At 41.6% G+C, this 24,298-nt stretch overlaps 1 protein-coding gene across 1 annotated transcript; it reads left to right on the forward strand.

Annotated features, from left to right (window-relative positions):
• The first annotated feature begins 129 nt into the window (after nucleotides 1–129).
• On the forward strand, nucleotides 130–23,934 carry ttc39a (tetratricopeptide repeat domain 39A). The gene is made up of 21 exons (XM_046390888.1): nucleotides 130–353; nucleotides 1,422–1,472; nucleotides 1,633–1,683; nucleotides 2,049–2,102; nucleotides 7,832–7,936; nucleotides 13,110–13,241; nucleotides 13,882–13,922; nucleotides 14,131–14,198; nucleotides 14,288–14,352; nucleotides 14,503–14,602; nucleotides 15,851–15,916; nucleotides 16,678–16,786; nucleotides 16,883–16,950; nucleotides 17,036–17,095; nucleotides 18,052–18,213; nucleotides 18,622–18,713; nucleotides 20,062–20,182; nucleotides 20,859–20,970; nucleotides 21,169–21,283; nucleotides 21,510–21,626; nucleotides 21,894–23,934. Exons 1-21 carry the CDS (start codon nucleotides 301–303, stop codon nucleotides 22,006–22,008), a joined length of 1,857 nt encoding a protein of 618 aa, XP_046246844.1. The 5' UTR covers nucleotides 130–300; the 3' UTR covers nucleotides 22,009–23,934.
• Nucleotides 23,935–24,298: the final 364 nt, after the last annotated feature.

The following is a 24,298-nucleotide window of genomic DNA, read 5'->3' on the forward strand; positions in this document are numbered from 1 at the left end:
GTACTTACACGTACGTTACGTATGTAGCGTACGTACAATTTCTGGAAGCTTAATCATGATGTAAATCGGACGGCTTTAGGACCATGAAGCCAGGGCCTGCCGCAGCCTCCTTGCAGTGCATTTAAACAGGAAAGTCATTACGATGATGAGCACACCTTTTCAAGTCAGGAAGGAGGAAGACCATCAGCAGCAACCTTCACTTGTGTCGGTGTGAGCCGCTCCTGTCCACTTCATGTCCGCCGTGTGAGCCTGCTCTGCCCGGGATATTTCTGCCCTGTCACCGGAGCTCACCGCTGTGGGATGAGTTTTATTACCAGCTGGAGACAAAGCGTGAAGAAAAATGACAGTAAAAAGTGAGTAGAGGAGAAAACTTCCGAATATCAGTGCAAGTCCTGGCCGGCTCTGTCGGTGCCTGTCTGTCTGTATTCACGGTGAGAGTCGCTCTTTATGAGTGTCATAACGCACTGTCATCACACTGACATCAACATGCTGAGGAGACAAGTGAGCAGGCTTGTGCTTCATTCATAAAGTCAGAGGGGGGTCAGATTGCTATTAAAGTTCACCCTTCAGAGAGACAGTTTCACCTGATAGGGATGTGCTGCACAGAGTTTTTTTTTTTACATGTAAAGTGTAATTAACATGTAAAGCTTTTGGTTTTGTAAAACCACAATACACCACAAGATATGGACATAAAGCAATTCGCATACCACTGTACACCAGTACACAAGTGTAAGAAAAGGCCCTTAGTCATTTAGGGCACGATTAGCTGAAATGAGGCACAGCTCTATAGTTTGCCTTCAGCCGGTGTCTGACCTTTTGTTGTAAAAGATTTTATATCCGGAATAATTTCACTGTGAGCGGAAAGGAAAAGTTGTGTATGAAGTTTAACATCCTTCTAATTGCTCTCATTTAAGTTTTGAAGCCTGTTAGGCAGCATTACATTACAAATGTGGTCAATCAGGCTTTCAGTGTTGTAGCTCAAAAACACTTTAAAAAGAAAAAAATCTTTCTTTTTTTCATCTTGACAGCATTAAAGCTTTAATCCGGTCTCAGAAGTTTTTCATATCTGAAAACTGTCTTTTAATAACAATGAAAATTACAGCATAAAACATGAGGAATAAGCAGCTTCGGTTCTCTCAGTCATGTGTTCCTGCTGTCATGTGCTTCCTTGTTGTTGGAGTCTCGTCACTGTTGCTTGCCTGGTTGATCACATCGAGTGTAATGATTACATTTGGCTTGTGATTACTCTCTGTATCTCCCTTATTTATTGCACATGCGTAGCTTTACTATTCTGGCAACACTTTGCGTTGAAATGATCTGTACAAAACTCAGACTCGCAGTGTCCTGACACGCATCTTCCTCTCACCACCGTGACATCCATTCTCACCTCCTCTCTAAGTTGACCTTTGACTCATTCGCAGGGATGCCGTGCAGGCTCAAGACGTACATGACGGCCCGGACTCCCCAAGCCGGTACGTTCACATTGTGCATGCGCTCATTTATTCTTAGAGTCAGGAAGAGTCGCCTGTGTCGCGAAGGAAACCAGAAATAGTAACCGTTGTCGCAATAGTTGTTGTGTGTTTTTAACACACACACTGTCATACCCAGACTCACTTTCATTACTTTTCCCAGGGTGTCAGTCATAAACAGTCCAGAACTGGATCCCGTCATCACAGACTTCAGGTGAGTTGAACCCGCTGAAGGACTTACGACGGAAGATGAAAGCAAAATCTTTGTTACAGTTTAAATGATTTGAGTTTCTCTTTGTCTTGATTTTTGTTTTTATAATTCATCACCAGAACTTTGCCAAGATCTGCCCTGATAATGGATTGATTTCCCAGACATTTTCCCAAAACGTACACCTTCATTTCTCGAGAAATGCTCTCATAGAATTAAGTAGGCTGGGAGTGTCCACACCTATCAGTGTCTGCTTTTCTGTGGCCTGCGATCATGTTCCTCAAACAATAGCTGCCCTTTCAGCTGGTTTTCAAGCCCTTGAGATTTGCCTCTTTTCTCTAAACAGCCTCGATTTTGTTCCTCTGTTTTAGGTTACAGCTCCCTGGAAACAGAGATGGCCTGGAATCGACAAATCCGTCCAACGGGTAAGAGCGGACAGTGAACCGATCGTAACGCAAAGCTTTGCTATGGTCGTGTAGTCAAACTGTCAATCGGTCCTGTCATTCTTCATGTTCTCACTGCACTTGTTTTTTTTTACTGTCCTGTATGACAGGGAAAAGATTACTTTAAGGACTTAGTTCTTTGAAAAATGTTGAGGTAAAGGTCATCAAAGGTCACTGGCATTAACACAGCTTCTCCCTGCTGTTCAGCATATCAATAATTCAAGATAGACAACCTGAGAGTAAACTCTCCTCTCTTTGTGTCAGCTTATGACTCACACGAACCAGTTGCTTGTTCAGTCGACAAATCCCACATTTTCTGTCGAGGCATGTAAAGGGTTTACTGGGAGCCAGAGGAGGAGGACAGCCGAGGGAGGGAACTGAAGGAAAACACCATGGACCATCGGCAAAATTATTTATACACTGAATAAATTGAGGTTAAATGTGCTAAATATAGCACTCGTGCACTCGATATTCATGACAAGTTATCTCTACAGTAGGTGAAACTTTAAGCAGTGGTTTGACATTTTGAGAAATGCACTTATTCCGTTTCTTGCTTGGAGTTAAATGAGAAGATTACGATTACTTTCGTATCTGTAGGTTAAAAATGAAGTTACAGCTCATTAGCTTAGCTTAGCATAAAGACTGGAAACAGGGGGAAGAGCTAGCCTGCTCTGTCCAACAAAAACTCAAAATCGTTTAAGGAAAAGACCCGCCGCCAGTGTTCTGGACTACAAATGTTTTGCATGCTCTAATATTAAGCTAAATGCTCAGAGGCATCAGTCCCTGCTTTTCTGCTGCCAAATCCAGTTGTTCGCTAGGGTGACGGCTGCTTTTCATATCCAGTTATATGCACCTTAAACCCATGACTCTCTGTGCTCCTCACAGCACAAACATGAGAGACCGAAGCAACAACTCGTTTTGTTATTTTTTTACTACAGTCTATGAAGAGAAAGGGGTTTCCCAACACGTTTCTGTACTGGACAAAGTGCTTTGCTCTTGTCATTATGGGGGTGAAAAATGTCCAATGTTCTTAGCACTTGGACACAGTCACATGAGTGAGTTCTTTATGCTCTCTTGATGCTAGCAGTGTGACTAGCAGAGAGTGTTTGTGTGCTGCTGAGCATTTAATATGCATGGGGACAACCATCATTTATATAAGGTTTCCAGCTGCAGATTTCTGTGTGTATTTCTTCACTTTATAAGATTGTTAAGTGTCTTCCAAGATAACTCAAACATACCAGCTATTGTTTATTTGTACAGCTGATACAATTCATAAATGAATTAGTCAACTGACAGGAAATTAATTGGCATCAATTTTAACAGTTGATTGATCATTAGTCTTTGGGTTTTTGACTGTTAGTTGGACAAAAGTAAATTTGAGACATCGCCAGACTATTATCTGGGGTTTAAAAACTTCCAAACAATAAATTGATTTATGATTAATTGAAGAAATGATTATTAGTCGCAGCACAGATGCAGTCACCAGTCACCACCATGCCTCCATTCAAACTGAAAGGGGCCTATTTGTGACGTACAGCAGGTCTCTAATTACTGCTGATGTGGAGTAGCTGATGGGAGATGATGGGCTCTCTTCTGCTTTCAAGTGCACGTATACACACACACACACACACACTTTTAGACACCCAGTGGGAGGGTGGTGATCGCCGTAACTCCCAGCATCGCCTGTTATTCATTCATTATTTCACATTTGGTCTCGTGCAGCCACAGAATGAGCCACTGTGCCGAGCCTACTTCTTCTATTTCTGGTCTCTCTGGTCGCTGCAGTGGCAGAAAGTGAACACTGCAGCAGACGGGACTGGCTGGGCTGCTCACTACACACCAGCTCTCTCTCAAGCCTCACTTTGCTTCATTCACCAGCAGCAGAAAGCTTTGTGTTGAGTGACGATTTGTTTGTTTTGTTTATCTTTTTTGTCTTTTTTGCATTTATTTTATTTTTTTAATATATATAACATCATATATAGAAATTCTCACGCTGTTAGCCCTGCCCCCATCTTTGTATTAACCAATCGGAGACTGCAGTGTGTAGCATGAGGATGATGATCAGAAGAAGTGGGACAGGCTTTGTGTGAGTGTGAGTGTGTGTGTGTTAGAAACAACACAGATAGTCTGTGTTTTCTACCCTCATGTGTGATAGTCATCCCAATCTTATTAAGGTCTGCTGTTGCTGCTGCGTCCTTCCTCCTCCTCTCGTTCTCCCTCCTTCCCTCCCTCTCTCTCCTTCATTCTTCCCTCTCTCTGCCTCTTTCACCCGCCTGCCCTTCTGCAGCTGCTTCTGCTCTTTTTGCGGCTGCTGAGACGCAGACCATTACGCTGCACCGCTGAAAAGGCCCCAGGCTCAAATTCATTTCTGCAATTTCTCTCTATCTATCTATCTATTTTTTTTTCTCCATCTCTCTTTCTAACACACACACACACACACACACTCGCTCTTTGCCAGATGAAAATGTCAGGAGAGGAAGAGACTCTGTCAAACGGGTAAGGTACTTGCTGCATGTTTGGATGGTGTGTGTTTGTCATTCATTCGGCCTCTAGGTCTGTGTGTGTGTGTGTGTGTGTGTGTGTGTGTGTGTTCGTTCCAGCTGTGAGACTCAGGCATGTGGACAAACTCGCTTAGTTTATTATTAGGGCAGCTTGGCTCTTTTGTGTCAACACTGTGAGACCGAATATGCTACACCAGCATGAGCGAATGCGTCGACAGCACTTTTCATAAACTAATGCTTCGTCACTCGTGTGTGTGTGTGTGTGTGTGTGTGTGTGTGAGTGTGAGTGTGTGCGTGCGTTCTAGTTTCCATGAGCACATGTGGGGTGTGTGTATAATGAAAAGAGATTGTGTGCTAAGTGGTTTTATCTGTGTGTGTGTGTGTGTGCTTCAGTGATAATGATTGTGCAAGTTGCTCTCTTGAGAGACGGACTCAGTAATTGAGCTGACAAAATTATGGGGACAATTTGTGGTATGCACTTCCTGAACCAAACAGACTCTCCTCATTGTGCTGGTCATAATGCCTTTTCTTTCTTTCTGCAATTATCAGTTATTCCCTCATTTAAAAGACACTGTCTTGTACTGTGCCAGGTTCTCTGCTCACTGACTGAGAGCTGGTTTCTCTTTCTTTTCAAAGCTCTCAGGCCTCAGATTGTCCTGAAAGTGTAAACTTGTCAAAATCTTGTTTTCCAGTCAGTCAGGACCAGTTGAGTTAGTTTCCAGCTATAAGGAAATGATGATGCCTCTGATTGTTTGTCCTCCTTAGTGTGCTGCCATCAGTGTAACTTCTATTAGTCCACTTATTTGATTATTCTCCCCTGCACAGTCTGAACAACAGCAGGCTGAGTGATCAGAGCCGTTATGTCATATGTACCTGCTGGCTCCCCTGTCTGTTTCTGTCAGATTAGTAAACAAGCTCTCCAACAGCACATCTAACATGTGATCAGAAGTGAAGTAGGCTATAAGCATTTTAAAAGGTTTTATAGTCGAGATCAGACAGTTAAGGTTGAGGTCCAGGAAATGAATACCGTCAGAGCCAAGTCAGCATGTGAACAGTAAGACAGGTGCTAAGTTTGGCTTGAGTATCCAAAGACAAGACTGCTGTTGTTAGGCCCAGTGGCTCACAGAGACGGGAATTCATCCTCCGTATGATTACTGTTTGACGTAAAAGTGACAGTTTAAAGTCACTGCACCTCTGTGCATGCAGAGAGAAAACTGTTATGACACAGCAGAGAAAAACCCTGATTGGATTTAGTCAGGGCCACTATGAGAAGACATGTGACCCTGTAGCTTTATCCCTGAAATCAATGACATAACACGAGATGTTACCTTTCTTTTATCCTCCTGGAATTATTCATGCCTTCGTTATTGATCCCTTTATGCTCACCATTTCCTTGTTAGTAGACACTCAATTATAGAATATTTAATTGTTAATATTATTGTAGTCCTCCGTTTTACTTCCATGTAATTCATTTACAACACAGCACTGGTTGTCTGTACCGCTTATCCGTCAGGGTAGCACTGGTTGTGCCACATAAAAATTTCTCTTCATTGACTTTTTGTTTGTTTGTCTTCAACTTTATCCTGGCTGGGTGTCCATTTTAGGACAAACATGTACCGAACATACATGTTTCCCTGGCAGCAGACGTCATTGTGAGTTTGCTGCTGTTTTCGGGAAGCTCAGCTCACTGCAGGTCATATGGTGGGCACAGCAGTCACCCGCATGTCATTAGCCAAAGTAGCACAAGTGTGTGTGCTCCCTAATGGTGGTGTGTGTGTGTGAGAGAGAGAGAGAGAGAGAGAGAGAGAGAAGGAGCTGAGTGGCTTCTTCTGTGTTTCTAATGGGTAGGAATGTAAAGTGAATGCTGTCTATTAGTCACTGTTATACACATTCATCGTAGCTGTGGTTGTTGAGTTTAGGCGCTCCTCTTCTGCTGCATCTGTCTAATGTCTGCAGCTGACATCCGAACTCTGAATTCAAGAGTTTAATCTGACTGCAGTTGTCATACATGAGGAACAACTGCGGTGCTCATGTGATCAATACAGTGGTGTGGAGGTTCAAAGCACAACACCAAACTGAATTTCAAGATGAGACAAAATAGAAAACAAGTTCCTGTTTCACAAAAGGCAAAATTAATATAAATGGCAAATAAGGGAATCGAGAAAGTGTCTACAAGTCATCACACGAATGACAGAAATGAATCAGCTTAATGTTGCATACCATTAGTGTTTCAGATTTACCATCAGCTGAATTCATTTGGCTCATTGTGCTGAATGTTCATGTGTTTTTCACATGCTGTGCGTGTTACTCTCGCCCTGAAGTGAAGAAATGAAGTATGCAGTTAAACTGATCTATTATCAGCACAGTGAGTGAAATCATCAGAGGGTGGAGGGGGAGGGGTGGTGCCGGACTCCCAGTCATGACTTGTGCCTAGGTTTTACTAGGGTCATGTGCATTGTGAATACACAGCAGCGGTGTCAGCAATAACTACAAGTAGTTCTTTGTCTCACAAAGACAGTTTACAACAGTGAATTTGATTTACAAGAGGAAATACAAATGATCAAAAATCATTCCTGAGCTTGTATTATTATAAAATTGTTTAGTTATACAACTGCTGTGATTTAAGCTGATTCCCTCTGTAATCTGCGGTGTAATGAAAGCAGCAATTACACTAACAGCAAAGCACTCTCTCGAGCCAGTTTGCTTGCCTGCCTCACACTGGCTGTGTTTCTGTTTCACGTGTGAAGTGGTTGAGGAGAAGAAAGGAGGAATATGTGACTGAGACAACCAACATCCCATTCAGCGTTGTAAGTCAGTCTTTGGAGAACAGGATGGTGTCGCACACAACTGGAGTGAGGGAGACGGTTACAGATACTGCAGGACGGCAGAAGAGAGTAAAGTGATGAGGATCTGTTTCTTTAAGATTCTTAAATGTGAATCAAGTTTTATTTCAGAAAGTCAGCCTGAATGTTTGTACTCCCACTTTGTGAAATTGTAGCTTGATTAACCATTTGAACACTGCAGTAACATTTAAATGGTAACATTTTTCAGTCAAACTGATATTTTCAAATGTAATACATTGTTCTCCTTTGTATTTTAAGACATCAAAACTAATCAAGTCCTTCAGCTTGGCTTATTTATTCCATTGTCGTGTATTTTCAGCACTCTTACTTTTCTCATCCAGATTCTGTGTTTGTTTTGGTCCTGCAGGTGCTCGCGGTCAGACCTGTCGCTGGCTCTGGAGGACTGCATGGCTGCCCTGGATCTGTTCCTCAGAAACCACTTCGAGGAGGCGCAGGCCCAGCTCAAGTGCAGGTAGGACAAGAACCTGAAGCACATGCTAATACAGCTGCTGTTGTTAGCTCTGATCAAGCTGTGACCCTCCTGGCTTTGTGCCTTCTTGGACAGGTATAACGAAATAGAGACAAACAGCTGATCTGATGCATGCAAGCAACTGTGTTTTAGGTGTTGGAAGCTAAAGATTTCAGACAGGAATCTGAATTCAAATGCTATGGGCCTTTTTCACAGAGGACATTTTGACATACACAGCAGAAAAGAAGGTGTAAATATTAAAATGAATGATGGCTGAATTCCCTTTAGCTGCTTCAGTTTCAGGGTCCTGGTACTGCACGTTCTGGCTCACTGGTCTCTCTGTCAGGACTTACTGGGACACGTTAACTGGCACAGCACAGCCATTGTTGCTGTCAACACCTTTATTTATCTCACTATGAAAAGTCCAAAACTCTAGTAAATGTTAGCATGCTAACATGCTAATTGAAGATGGTGAACATGACAAACATACGTGCTAAATATAAGCATGTTAACATTCACACTGTGAGCATGCTAACTTAATGATGCTAGCAGTTAGCTCAGTGCACCTTTGTAAGTGCAGCCTCATGGAGCTCCTAGCATGTCTGCAGACTGATCTGGTCGTCACGCTGCAAAGTTGATGGATGATTCAGCAAAACTTTCTGCTATTGCTGAATTGCCTTCTTTTATTTTATTACCATCCTCAGCTAATCCAGTCAATTATTTACAGTTTAACACTTGCTAATATAGAGACCGCCTTCCTAAAAGATCTGTTTACTTGCCCCATAAAAATGCCCAAAAATGAGCAAAACCTCACCTCACAAACTTCGAGTATTACGGTGATTTCACCAACAGTCTATTGAGCAAGTGTAGACTACTGCTATTGATTTTCCTTTTTCCAAAATTGATATGCTAGCAATCATTTTGAAGTGTTACTCGCTGGCACAGTAACAGGTGACAAACAGAGATACTTGTGTCTACATCAGGCAGGGCTAAAGGAGCTTTGCTGCTGATACTCGTTGGAAGATTTCATGGCCATAGGTTTTACATGACTGACGTGTTTCTTTGAATCACAAACACAACCTCACCCCCTGAGAGTGCTTTGCTATTATTGAGTTTTCTGTTCTGCATCATCAGGTTACTCTGTTATTTGCTGGTCATTCCCTCCTTTATTATCAGAACCTCCATTGCACTGTTGCTGTCATTTTCCACCCTCTATTTCCTCCCCGGGGGTGTGGGCCACTCCTTAGCCCCAGTTTCTTCTTTTCAGTGCAGCTTCTTATCAGCTTGTACTTTGTTTTTGTAATTTTGCACTACTGCTATATTGATAGCCACTGTCAGTTTGGTGTGTTTGGTGATGTTTTTAGGACCCCTGTTGGTGTGTTTAGCCCTGGAAAAGTTTGGATTGATGAAATTTATTTCGTTTCTCAGATTAGACTCAGTTAGACTTTTATTGCGACATTACCTAAATAATCTGTTGCCGTTTTGTTCTAATCACAATATGCTTTATTATTTAAATCTTGATTTGCGAAATATTCCAACCTGGAGGAAAATCTGTCTGAATCCAACACCTCTTGCTGCTGCCACCTGAGGGTTGGCTCTCTGTCAGCTCAGCAGGTGTCCTCATTTCTGTCTCAGTATTTGTCCCACGGCTCTGTGTGTGCGGTCTTTTCCTCTTCCAGTTGCTAAACTGCACCTGAACAAACAGTAGTTGCAAATATGGACATGTTGTTTAGCTGTTTTGAGCCCAGATGGCTGGGGATTTGACACATGCAGTCGGATAGTATGAGTGCAGACTGAAACTTAGGAGATAAGTCTGTTCTATAATCAGAGGCCCCATGGTCACTTGGCCCAGTATTATTGTGGCCTTTCCTCACTAAATGTCTTTCTTAGGCATGTGAAAGTTTTCCTTTTCGTGAAAAAATTAAAATAACAACATGCAAGTTGTGAAATAATGGCTGTTTCCTCCCCTCCAGCTCTCTCCATAGATTTAACCACATAATCCAGTACTCACTTAAGATGCAGTCAGATTAAAGTGTTGTTTTGCATGGGAAAGCAGCACAAAAATTAAAATCAGATGGGGCTTCATTTTGTTTGGTTTGTCAAAAACCCTGTAACACCCACAACCTCCTCTGATTTGTCCTGTTTGCTGGATTTTGTGAAGAAGCCACTGGCTTTAGGCATCAGACTTATGTAGTATTACGTTAGGTGTGATGACATGTGCTGCACTGTGAGAAAGAGACTTCAGGAACAAGTGACTTTGAGGATGTGAAACGCTAGCAGAGCTTTTCCTCCTCAGTCCTCAGTGTGTTTCTGTGCTCTGCTTTGGTCCACATCTGCTTTCCAGTCCAGTTCTCTCCTTCCATCTGTCTGTCCTTTTCCCTTCCTCCAGCTGTGTTCTGACGCAGTCAGGTGGGAAAACAGTGTCTCTGCAGTGCACACACACACACACACACAAAATACTGCAATACTAAAATGCCATATATCCATTACTATTACTTGAACATTCCTGCTTGTGGTCATTGGCAGCATCCCAGCATGTGTTGGGAGTAGGACAGGGTCAGCCATTGATGTGCTGATGCACTCATACTCATATGGGCAGTTTGAAGTCCATCTGGCTGCCACAGCTGTGAGTGTGTGGAAGGAAACTTCAGCGTGTATTTCTCCAGATGTTCGACTCAAATGTTGTAATGCAAAGGGTGAAATCAGTGTAGAATACTGAGGGATGTCTTTTGGATCGGCTTGGCCTTAAAGGGTCAATTCAGATTTTTTGGTTGGTTCGTCTGAATTACTCAATCCCAAGTGAGTGGCACCTGTGGCTCAGCTGGTAGGTTGTGTCATCCATTTGTGGCAGAGTCAAACAAGAGACTGATTAATGAAACCACAAATTGCTTCCAGTGTAGAGGATGTAATTCCCTTTGGATAAATCTGCCTGCCAAACGAAAGTATTGTAATGATTTTTGATGGATTGATTGTTCAGTAGTCCAAAGCTGTGGCATTGGACTACTGAACAAACAAAATGTATTGAACATGTTGTATTCTGCTCTGGTGTGACTAAATATTTTGACTGCTGTGGGTTAAACTGTGGTTTTTGTATTTTTTATTTTTTTTTTCAACTGCTCCCATTTGCTGCGGTTAATTTTAACTTTACAGGATGTCTAGATGCTGTAACGTTTCTGAAGCACGTACATGATGTAGTCTGAGCTGTTGTCCGTGCTCATATCACTGCTAGTAAGGAACTCATGCTACATTTTATAAGTTTAGAAGCAGAGCTGTCTTTTCAGACTCATCTACAACACTGTAGAAACATGCCTGCTGAGTCACCAGTCTAGCGATGAGCCTCTAATTTGCCAGCTCTCTGTTCAAACATGCCACCAGACCGAGTGCAGCCAAAACAGACCAACCTTATTCTCCCGTGTTGTTGTCCTGCCCCATTCCCCACAGCTGTAGAAGGGAGTGGGTGTAAGTGGTGCTCTGAAGTAGAAATTGACAATACATGACAATACAGCGACTGAGTGAATGAGGCGCCTCTTGCCAAGAAATTGTGGCGTCCTGATGTGCTCTGGCTGTGTCCTAGTTTCATGACACAGCTTTATAAACTTGAAACTAGACTTACTGAGTGTTAGCTGCTACGTTCTGCAACTTTCACACTGAAAAGAATGATGCATTTTTACAGAGATGAACTGTTTGCATGCAGGGACGTTCTCCCCACTTCCTGATAGTTACTAACATGTGCAGAACTGGATAAAAGTGCACATGTGCACGTGCATTTTTGAGAAGTACCACACAGCAGCTCTTCTCTCGCATCACGGAACATTGTGTTGAAAATATGTGGTAGACCCGGCTTCAATTCTGTCAGGAGGGTGAAGAAACGTCCCTGAGTGCTGAGGAGATACTGATTGAAAAATATCTGAGTGCTCGTGTGAAATGTTTGGAATACTCAGACACTTTTAGCACAATTGCAATCAGTTTACCTCACAGCTTCATCTTAAAAGGTTTCTCAGCTTGACTTTGTGCTGTCATTTTGCATAAGTCTGATGCAATGGAAATGTAAGGCAAGTAAATCTCTCTGCTTTTCAGTCCGTGTCTCCGCCTTCTCTGACTCTCTGCTGTTGCTTCCTGGTTGTACTTTTTATTTACTGATAGGTCACTAGATTTTACTTTTATAATATTAATTCGTTTAAGGCTTTAATCTCTGCAGCCTCTCTGTGTGTGCTGCTAAAATCCTAATTTATTGCTGCAGTGTTATGTTTCCGGCAGGCTAAAAGTCCCATGGATGATACCGTTTGCATCTCTATGCTTCTCTTCCTCTGTAATGTATCTATAAGCATTTCTTCATCAAACATATCCGGTAATAAAAGCAAAAATGAAACGGCTTTAACGTGATGATGTGTCTTTATGCTCTGTTCCCAAACATGATCCAAATTTAGTTTCCAGTGTCCACGAAAGACAACTGGTTGGATCTCAGAGTAACGTCACAGAGGCTGGTCCCAGCACTGAAATGTCAATTATGCAGGCTGACCACATTCCTATTGTACACACCTCTCGCCTTTATGTTAACATACAATACAAAGATAAATACAGAATATATAAAGCATCAAATGAGACTGCAGTAGGGTAGGACATTAATGGCAAAGCCCTGTGTTTTTGTTGTTTTGTTTTGTTTTGTTTTTTAGACTGCACCCCCCACACACACAATTAGTTTTAAATAATGCTTTATAACTCAATAAAAAGCTCTTTCAACTGGAACAACAAGTACAGCCACTGGGAAAAATGTGTGCGACACCAGATTTTGTAGTCCTCCATCATTTTAAAACCTGCAGGCCATCTTTTTAAACAGAGTGTGAGAAGTAAATACACACTGACTGTCTTCTTTTTCCTTTCCTGTGTGTCAGTGTAGTTTAAGTCTTTCAGATATTCAGGCACACTGACTGTTGCTAGCAGGATTCGATTATCTGACTACAGCCTCTCATATTCTGTTTTACATTTTTACCGACTGATAAATGACTACTGTGTAAATCCTCTCTTATTTAAACAAGAGCAAATTTATCATCTCTGCCAACATACCAGAAGCATGTGATCGATCTAAATCAATATGCCACATAGTATCTTATCACTTTCTCTTTTCAAGGTCAGTGCGGTATAACAAAAAAAACAACATTGTTATCTTTTTTTACAGAACCAAGGAAAGCATGTATCACGCTCTGACCTATGCGACCATCCTCGAGATGCAGGCCATGATGACCTTTGAACCCCAACACATCCTGGCTGCAGGAAACACCATGAAGGAGGCCCAGGCTATCTGTCAGCGGTAAGGCTTTCCCACAACATCGCAGTGAAATAACTCTGACACATCGTTCCTCTCTGGTCAGCTGTAGAAGTGACATTTGTCTCTTAAAAGCCAGTTGGTGTATAGACAAGCCAGTTCATAAACAATCAAGTAATAAAAAGTGAAGTTTATCCATACATTGTGCTGCTAATGTAAACATTTAGACACAGGATGCACTGGTTCCCATTGACAACATCATACCAAAACCAGAGAGCATCCAGACTGAGTGACCGAAGGGACATCACAACTGTTTGTTAAATTTTGTCCTGGAGCCACTGTGAGAATCTATCATGAGTGGACTCGCAGCAGATCTCGTTAGCACACCCCTAAACACACACACAGTCTTTTTCCGGCCAGCACTGATCTGAGGTCAGAGCCGCAGTTTTCCTTTTCAGTGTTTTGTCTGTTAGGTAGGACATTTAATGCATAGAGGGCACTTCGTGGTAATTTCAGCTCAGCATCCTGTCTGTCTTTACTGGAAAGAGGCTGAGTCACTGATTTGCATTGAAAGCAACGAGCTGAGGGACAGTGCAGCGCTGCTGAAAAACAATCCAGACAATCTTCAATGAACAAACACACCAGTGACTGATGATGGTTTTGTGTTTTGCACTTTCTCAATCAGGCACCGCAAGAAGTCAAGTTTCTCCAAAAGCTTCACAGAAGGTCAGTAAAGTCCTGTACTGACAGCATGAGTAAAATGTGTCACCAACAACACTTAGAAACACATGTGAATAGTATGGAAATGGTTTCAGTCCTGCATTGGACATGTACAGTGTGTTTAAAAATAATGACTACTAGTTTGAATTTTCACTTCTGGTGTGTGTGTATGTGTTGTGTTCTGAAGATAACTGTGACATGATTTTCACTTCAGAGGAACTCCACGCGGAAGTTTGCTACGCCGAGTGTCTCCTGCAGAGGGCAGCACTCACCTTCCTTCAGGTCAGGAATGAGGCCTACCAACTTTGTTCGCTTCAACTCATTCCCTGTCTCCTTACCTCCTCTCCTTACCTCTCCTCTTCTGTGTTCAGGATGAAAACATGATCAGTTTCATCAAAGGGGGAATCAAAGTGAGGAACAGTTACCAGACATACAAGTGAGAATCTAAAAGTCCAGAATATGTTTTTCTCATCTCATCACGTTGGTGTTAATCCCAGTTTCCTGTTAGACCTTTTTAAAATTTCTTTACCTTCCTCATTACCTCAGTATCATCCTCATTACCTGCCTGCTCTGTTTTTGCCTTCAGAGAGCTTCACACAGTCCTCCAGTCCTCTGGATACATTCATGGTGACAACCATGGCCATTTTGAAGGTGGTGTTAAACTGGGAGTAGGAGCCTTTAATCTAGTAAGTAGAGGTCTCAATATTTGCACCTATAGGCATACATGGGCAAAGAATAGTTATTCACACTGTCAAGGTAGAAAAAAGACTGAAACCCATTTGTTTGCTTTACATTTTTTGATGCTTAATAATGCTCATAAATAAACAGAAGCACACAAAGAGCAAAACATACAGTAGGAGAAGGTACAATCTAACATTCAAACAAGAAGCGTTTTTTGAGCTTAGTGCTGCACATATACAATAATGAGCAAGTATCAGTATTAGATTATAGCCTTATCACATAATGTATTTTTTATGCATGAGCCCCTAAAGCATCAATACTAATAAATACTCATGCACAGACAGTCCAATTCATTCAATCATTTACTATCATTTTCAGTTGTTGCAGACGATTAAAAATGTTGCTATGGTCATTTTTATGTCGGACTAGTCAGACTTCAGACGAGTTAACAGCGACTGTTTAGTTTAGTTTACATTATGTTAAAGAAGTACAGTGAAATGATCATTAACACGTTCCTGCTCTTGTTTTGTTTATTCTCAGTGGACACTGTGTTGGTTGAAAAATACACTATGTAGACAAAAGCATCCAGACACACCTCTTTATGGGGCTGATTCTCAGGGGTTGGGCTCGGCCCCTTACTTCCAGAGAAGGGGAATCTTGATGCTTCAGCATACCAAGACATTTTGGACAATGCTGTGCTTCCAACTTTGTGGCCACAGTTTGGGGAAGGCCCTTTTCTATTCCAGCATGACTGTGTCTCAGTGCACAAAGCAAATTCCATAAAGACATGGTTGGATACGTTTGGTGTGGAAGAACTTGACTGGCCCACGCAGAGCCCTGACCTCAACCCATTTGGAATGAACTGGAACAGAGATTGTGAGCCAGGCCTTTTTGTCCGATATCAGTGCCTGATCTCACAAATGCTCTACTGCATGAATGGGCAAAAAATTCCCACAGAAACACTCCAGACTCTTGTGGAAAGCCTTCCCAGAAGAGTGGAAGCTGTTACAGCTGCAAAGCTGTCTGGTTATTTAGAATGCAATGTCATTAAAGTCCCAGTTGGTATAATTGTTAGGTGCCCCGATGCTTTTGTCTATATAGTGCATCTGTAATTACTGTTTAACCATGGCCCATGTTTCGGAAATTCAAGATCAGTTCCTTGCAGACCACTGGTATTTTCATGATAATGAAAGGAATTGTGTTGCAATCCTGTTGCTGGCACTTCAGTTCCACCGCTTGTCTACTTCCTGCAGATGATTTCCATGTTGCCCACGCGGACGCTCAAGCTGCTGGAGTTTGTCGGTTTCTCTGGCAATAAGGTGAGTTCTGCTGGCAAGTGAGATGCAGTTATGGCTGACAGACGGAGCAACTGACAGGACTGAGGCCGTAATGGGGCGAGTTAGAGACGGGGATGGCGTGCTGTGTGCTGAGTGTACATGAATAACTCATTACTTTAATGCATTTCACTAGTTCATTTGGTCACAGGAAATTATGCCTGTGATTTGTGGTGAAACTCATGACTACTGCTGAGTTCATATGTTTACTGAAAGTACAAGACGAAACTCTTGATGGGTGAATGAAACTCAACTAATGACTCTACCATTTCTCTGCATCATAACCTCCTGTTCTCAGTTGTGCTAAAAGAGTTATTTTAATTTTTTCATTCTCTCATCATCAATTTGGTTATTCTATCCACCATTCAAAGCAATCTGAAAGTGATTTTAATCATGGTTTAGGTCTCGACAGAATGCTCGTGTGTATAATTGCTACAATTTCATTGATTTATCTTGTTGTTACAAAAAAGACATTTTATCAAGACATCTGGAGACATGGTGAACTTGCATATTCTGTATATCTCACACTGTGTTCTTGCACATCTTGCACACAAGAATGTCTGCAATCTGTCAATCTGGATGCCTAAAAGTACTGTGCAAGACAAACAGACGCTGCTCCCTCAGCACAAACTGAACTTAAAAAATATGCAAGATTGTAGTTCTTGCTTCTGTCATTTTTCTGTACAGGACATTTCTCCAAAATGTATTAGTGTGTTGTGAGCTTGTGTGTGTGTTTGTTCATGCAGGAGTTTGGTCTTCAGCAGCTTCAGGAGGGCTCGGCAGAAAGCACATTCAGGTCCTTCTTATGTAACATGCTCTTGCTCTGTTATCACACCTTCATGAGTTTCATATTAGGTGAGCAAAGACACACGCGCGCACACACACACACACACAGTTGCAACCAGCCACATGAACAAGGCGAGTTAGTTTTGTTCACTTTGTCTCTTTCAGGAACTGGAGAAGGAGATGTTGAAGATGCAGAAAAACTGCTGCAGCCATATCTCAAAAAATATCCTAAGGTTTGCCAGAATTAAAAGTTTAAAACATATTCCACGTGATTAGGAGCGTCCTATTCTCAAAATACGTCGCTTGTGTCTCTCCCAGGGATCTATCTTCTTGTTCTTTGCTGGTCGAATAGAGGAGATCAAAGGCAACCTGGACGCTGTGAGTGCCAGTCATTTCTATACACCTGAAAACAAAACAAAAACACATTCACTGCTACACTTTTCACATGGAAAATGTTTATTTTTATGCATCATACCATTACAGATGTCTTGCTGCTGCGAATGTCTGTGCACGTGTGCCTGCATGAGCATGTGTCTCCGTCTTTTTACTGAACTGAGTCATGTATTTCACAAATGCATACTTAGCAGCATATTTGGGTTTATCTATTTACTTCTCTGTATCCTAAATTTGCATTTTAGTCTTCTAAATATGGAGAAACACTCACTACTGCTGTTCTAGATTGCATATGTGTCTCATGCCAGTGGAATTGATGTATTCACATATTTATCACTGGGCTAAATTTTCCCAATGCTGAACAAGCAACAAGTGTAATCGATGTGAAAATTGATCTGTGGTGTTAACATCCAGAAATATATTTAACATTTTGCTTCACCAGAAATTCTGTAAGTGGTTATAAAATTAAGTTAGAGTGGAACAGTGTACCTAACTAAAAAGAACACATACTACAACATATTAATACTGCATATCATAATTTGTTTTTCCAAAATACAGCAGTAACAACAGAGAAGATGTATATTATAAACACATAATGGAGACCTTTTTGTTAATATATTTTAAGTTCATGTCAGTTCAACTGACTTTGTCGTCACCGAGTATTCAAAAGATTTGGAGTCCAGTCCTCCACACATAATGCTTAACACTAATTACATCCTGGACCTGAATTAACATTAAAAAAGAACCCACGACAGGAAAACACTGTTTGCATTTTTATCACACTGACTCTTGTCAAAAGTCAATTTGCACAAATAGTTTACCCATTTGATTTGCGTTGAGTTGCTCACTTCACACACTACATATTTACATTCACCGTTAATATGTTAGTAAGAAGTATGCTAGTATGATGGTGAGATCCTCAGTGGTTTGTATGTCTGCAGGCTATCACACGTTTTGAGGAGTGCTGTGAGGCGCAGCAGCAGTGGAAACAGTTCCACCACATGTGCTACTGGGAGCTGATGTGGTGCTTCACTTACAAGAGGCACTGGAAGATGGCTTACTTCTACGCTGACCTGCTCAGCAAGGAGAACTCCTGGTCCAAGGTGGGCCATCGAAGCGCTACTGTTTCCAGTCTGACAAATGCCTTTCGTTTGCCAAATTCATTTAAAGTCTCAGCTCATAGAGAACATGTAAAAATCAACACAACTCTCTTGGTGGCCTGGTGGTTATGACACTCTACCACAATACACAGAAATTCCTCCCCAGTTCAATATCAGTGCGGGAGCAACAATACAAAATGCATGAAAGGTTTGATAGTGATAGTGAAAAAGGAATGGAATTTCATTTTTAGTCAGTGGCTTGTGGTTGCTGAAAATAAAACATGGACTTGAGTTCTGCTGCCCTGCTCTGACTCTCTAAACTCCACACAGTTGGAATATTTTTCTCTTCTCACCTCATTTTAAAGGGAATGATGGGATTGCAATAATAAGGACTTTTTTCCCTCCCCTCAGGCTACGTATGCGTATATGAAAGCGGCCTACCTCAGCATGCTGACTGCAGATGACTGCCTAACCTTTGGGGAAACTGCAGTCACTCTGTTCAGGTATGAACTACGATCTAAAGCGCGACTGAAACTGCTCACAGCACCGATAGTGAAACAGAGATGATTCACCATCACAGTTATGTGATATATGTATATAGTTATAGTTCTATGATGTCAGAAGCTCTCTGTGTTGCAGATATATGAACGTGTTATTGGTGCTCCACAGCATCAAGATACTGCATTAACTGTACATTTGAGTGGACCTTTAGCCTTTTAAAGCAGTCTCTGAGACATAGGGCTGGATACCGAACTTAGGTTCTTTTATGGTACCGACCGAAATGCTTCGGTAGGACCGAGTATCGAAATATGCCTCCTATTTCGGTGCCAAGTTTCGGTACCCACGTGATCAAGACCTGATCATGCTGTCGGCGATTGGCTGTAACGTTACATGTGATTGCGGCATGCAGACGGGGTTCACGTGCATTTGTGTTGGAAACTGTAGTTGTGTGTGTGTGTCGTCGAACCGGTTAAAAAAAATGCCACGAGGTCGAGTGTGGCTCCATTTTAGCAAGATTGATGCCAATAAAGTCACCGCTGCTGAGGCCGGCAACACAAGTCCCTGCACAAGTCCGTGCACGCAGTCAATTTCAGAACAGAAAGTTACTCCGTGTTTAATTGCAAGAAGTGCGGGAGGACCGCATCCTTCCTCCTCCCAGCATTCAAGTCCGCCTGTGGACGTTACAAAGCGTACGGTGGCCGACGAGTACAAACGCGCTGCATAAAGGAAAACAGATGCAAAAGGAAAATGCTGCAAATACAGAAATGCGCTACGTATATCCTACGTATTCTTTTTTTTGTTTCTTTGACATTAATACGTCTGTCGTCTGTCTCTCGGGTAGAAGCTCAGCACTGCCCCCAGAGGCCTGGAGCACTTCCGTTCTATGACTGAATATGCGATTTTTCTTTTTGCATTTGTTTTTCTTATATGCAGTGCGTTTCTGTATTTGCAGTGTTTTCCTGTAGCATCTGTTTTCTTATATGTAGTGCAATTCTGTATTTGCAGCACCTGTCTGTATATGCAGCGCGTTTGGACTTGTCAAAATCTCCACCTTTGCAGCTGCACTGGAAATTATTCGTTGTTGTTGAAAACCGCTTGGAGTGGAAAAATACCAAAGCTGGAAAATAAAACTAAATACTTGTACTGTAATGTGTAATGTAATGTTCTTTTTGTTAGAATTGATATTATAAAATTGGTATTGAAAAAAGTATCGTTCAGGAACCGGTATTGGTACCAGTATGGAAGTGTTTTGATTGATAGCCCTACTGAGACATGTGCTTACTAGAAACTATGTGACACTCATTTTCTCCATGCTACTGACATGTATGTGCATGCTTTACTGTATTTCAGGCAAGTTCCAGGGCTGAAACAGAAAATAGCAGGAAAATCTTTACCAACCGAGAAGTTTGCAATCAGGAAAGCCCGTCGGTACCTTGCAGAAAACCCCATTCCTCTTCCTGCCGCTCCACTGGTCAGTACTGTTACACGTTTCAGACTGCATTTCTATCCTGCGTTGTATCTTTAAAGTAACTCGATAAAAATATTAAGGATATTAAGATTTTTGTTTCACACAGGCTTTTGCCCTTTTACAAACTCTGCCGGCTTACCCATTATTCCTGCTTGGCAGCTTGCAGATACTGTATTGAGAGATTGTATGTGCTGGTACCACTATGGAGGTACCCTCCTGGTTTAGGCTGTTTAAATAGCTGCAGCATTCTAACCCAATATACACAAAATTGGCAAACGAAAGCACCAAGGTGATGAGTTAAAGAGGTAACCCTGTGCTCACAGAACCAGGGTTACATGGCCCAACATTTTACCCTGTAGCCAAGGTGGAAAGTTGACAGACAATAGTGCTCAGTGGCTATATTGTGCCATGTTATAATACATCTAGACGGGGTGGATCAGAAAGTTTTTTTCTCTATATGGGTCCATGTGCTGAGACCCGTGCATACGTTTGTCCTCCTTTACCTTCCTCTGCCAAAGGTCACGTGTCCTTCTGGTCTCCTCACTGGGGTTGTAAGCATTGTTCTTAGTCCCTGTGTTTGGTGTTTCTTGATTTGCTGAACCACTGAAGTCAAATCCATCAAGAGAGCTGAGGTTTATGCAAGATGTGTAGGTTGTTTGTTGTTTTTTTTTTTGTGCAGGAGATGATGTACATCTGGAACGGCTATACAGTCATTGGTAAACACAAAGACCTGACCGAAGACATGCTGAAAACACTGGATGAGGCCCAGGCTAAACTTGAGAGTGGCCCAAGTATGTCAAATTATTTACCAGAGCCAAGGCGATTGTTTCATTTTGTTTTAGTTTGACATTCATATGCTATTGCATTTATTGTAGATTCTGCATTCTGATGCTATTTATTGTGAGCATCCTTATCTTTTTTAAATCTTTCTCCAGAATCAATGCACCTAATTAGTTTTGATCCTGATTGTCGTGTTGTGTGTTTGTCAGGGACTGAATTCTCTATAGATGATCAGTGCCTGCTGAGCCTCTTGAAGGGACTGTGTCTCAAACACCTGGGGCATCAGGAGGAGGCCGAACACTACTTTACCCTTGTCCTCTGCAAGTAAGCCTCGCTCAGTACAGGATATGTGTGGTGAATCAAAGTAGAAAAACGGATATGCTTGCAGTGTGTCATCACCAATTAGCCTGATCATATTTGTTGTGCATTCTTTCAATACAGAGCATTGTGTTCTGAAACAGAAACATCACACCAGTTGAAAGGAATCTTTGCTCATACTAACTTCATCTCCACACGTACTATAACTACTGTGTTTTGACATTATCTGCAGTGAGACTCAGATCAAGTATGACCACTACCTGGTTCCTAATGCCCTCTTGGAGCACGGCCTGCTGTGTTTGGAGCAAGGCAGAAGAGATGAAGCTATCAAACTCCTAGAAGCAGCAAAGTAGGTCTTTCAGCCAGTGAAATATTCAAGCTATCTGTACTCTTGCCACCTACACTTGCTTGCAGTTTAATGAAATTTTGAATACCTTATATTTTTTCATACAATGTGGAAGTTATCACGTTTAACATTTTTTAAATTTTTAATTAAATATGCCACAGCCACTCATTTTGTGGCTTTCAAGAACTCCTATGGTGAATGTTAGAATGAACGTTGTTTTGTTTTGATTTGACTAGATGGTAAACTATCGCTCCATTTGCTCTGTTTCAGGCAAAATTACAAAAACTACTCGATGGAATCACGGACGCACTTCCGCATTCAGGCTGCTTTGCTCAAGGCCAAGGGCACAGGCGAAAATGGAACCCACGTTCCCTCCAGCCCATAGCAGACAGAGGAGGGCACACTAGAGCTGAGACAACGTTCTGTTTCTGCAGGCCCACAATGCAACACTCAGCCCTGCCCAGGATAGTTTTTTTTTTTTTTTTAATCAGGAGAGTAGGGGAAGGTGGATGCTTGTTTTTCTCTTATGTGCCTCCCTAACAAGTAACTGCAGCTCTAGGTTGCCATGACTGTCTTAGTCAAGTTTGCTACGCCCTCTTCCCGAGTTATATTACGGTGAATTTCACTTCCTCGTGTGATTTGAAATAGAAACAATTTGAGAAATGTGCCTGTATTTACGAAACATCGCTTCTAGCAGACTTGTTTAGCAAACACTGTGGCTACCCATAAGAGGTGCACTAGAGTAGAAAAACAAAGTCACATTTCTGTAGAGTATACTGCAGATGACCTCGGTTACTGGCCCAGGATAGAAATGCATCCAGTTCAGGGTAGTTGGGTTGATTCTGATGGAGCCAGAGTGCCATACAGCGCCCATGTAATCACTGAGACTCACTTCACCTGGCCAGCAGCATCATTTGACTGGGATACTACAAAGTTCTCCCACTCCTTTTAAGTGAATGTAAATGAGAGATTATTGATCAAATGATTTGAATAGGTGCTGGATGGCACAGTTATATATTGACATAGTTTAACATCAGGTGTACATCTTATCATACAACTCACCACTTACTCCACCAGATGCTTTTGTATTGTGTCATTTGATACAATTTGGTTAATAGGTTTTACCTATGTTAAGATTTTTTGATCAAAATCAATATTACATAATTAGATATAAGTTATTTTTATGTTGGATTCACTTTTACATTACCTAAGCTTTGGTTCATTGTGTTTCTCAGTGTGAGTGAGTGTTTTATTGTTTATTTTAAATCTTCTTCCTTTCCTTGAAACCCGTTGAAACATTGAAAGACACAAACTTCTTCACATGGACTTTTTTTTGTCTCCTTCTTCAATGAGCAGATCTGCAATCCTGCTGTAGTTACATGTAATGTCTTTTGCACAGAGCTATGTAAATTGGCCTGCCATGTATACTCTCCAGAGTCGAAAAATCCAAGCTGCAGTGAGAATTTTTTCTTTACAGTCATGTACTGTAAATGGCACGTTTTACACAAATTGTCCCGTTTTAGGAGGACAGATGAATGTGTCTTTTAGAAAGGCAGACTCTCTCCTTTTCTCCTCCTGTTGTGTGGGACAGACTCCAGCAGTACTTCAGCTTGAACAAACAGGCCATTCACACTGAGCAGCAAAGGACTGCGTGCTTGTCCGCCTGTTGCATCTTTAGTGAGTGGGGAAGCTCTGATCGGGAACCACCACAGTCTTTCTGCTTTGTGACCTCCGCTGCTCCTGCATCAGCCATGCTTGATGAGAACAACCTATAGAAGGACTTGAACATCATGTGTCAGAAATTAATCTGTGTATGAACAAATATTTGTAAAGATTGAAATGGTAAGACAGAAGGGGGTCACCTTTAAGTGTATTGATGGTAAGGTTATATGAAAGGCTGTCCTGACAACAGAGTGTCCAAAACCAGGAGACTCAGATGGTGTCTCAAGTTTTGGAACTAGAGCACCGGTGATTTATTTATAAGTAGAGTAAGACTTTAGATTCAAAATGATGACTGGGATGAAGTTTGACTGTTTCTAATGGTGGAGGAAATGTACTTTCAAAAGTGTTTTAACAGCAGATGCTCTCTAAAAGATTCTAGTAACAAATCATCAATTTTATTTTCTGATAATTAATTAAGCTTTTTTCCCTTTGTTTTTTCAAATATATCTGAAAGAAACTTAAATTTAGTGGCATTGAGATGGTTACAATCAGCATATTTTATTGGGCACAGCTACCACTAAGCAGATTGACATTCCTGTACATACTGAATGTTTCTATTGTAATTTAAAATGAAACGACAATAAGCAACTAAAAACCAATGACATTTTTGTTGTCTTTTTGTCATCTGTGCATCAGAGTAACAATCTCACGTGAAGTGGGACTACTTACAGCGCAAGGAGGCGATACATACATGCAGATCTTTTCAGCTCTTGTAGTTATACATGTGATCTAATCCACTGGATCAAGTCGTCTTATCTTGTTGACATGGAAAGCAATGGCAGCCACGAATAAGAATGAAAAGGGGTGTTGGAATAGTATACACCTCATATTCAGCTGAAAAAAACACGAAAGGGACTTAATTATATCAGTAACAGAAACAGTAATTAATGGGTGATCGTGTAATATTTAGAGGATGACACTGGTCTGAGCAAAACCGTCCTAAAATTACAATA

The sequence above is a fragment of the Scatophagus argus genome, chromosome 6 (assembly GCF_020382885.2).
Source record: "Scatophagus argus isolate fScaArg1 chromosome 6, fScaArg1.pri, whole genome shotgun sequence".
NCBI classification, from domain to species: domain Eukaryota; kingdom Metazoa; phylum Chordata; class Actinopteri; family Scatophagidae; genus Scatophagus; species Scatophagus argus.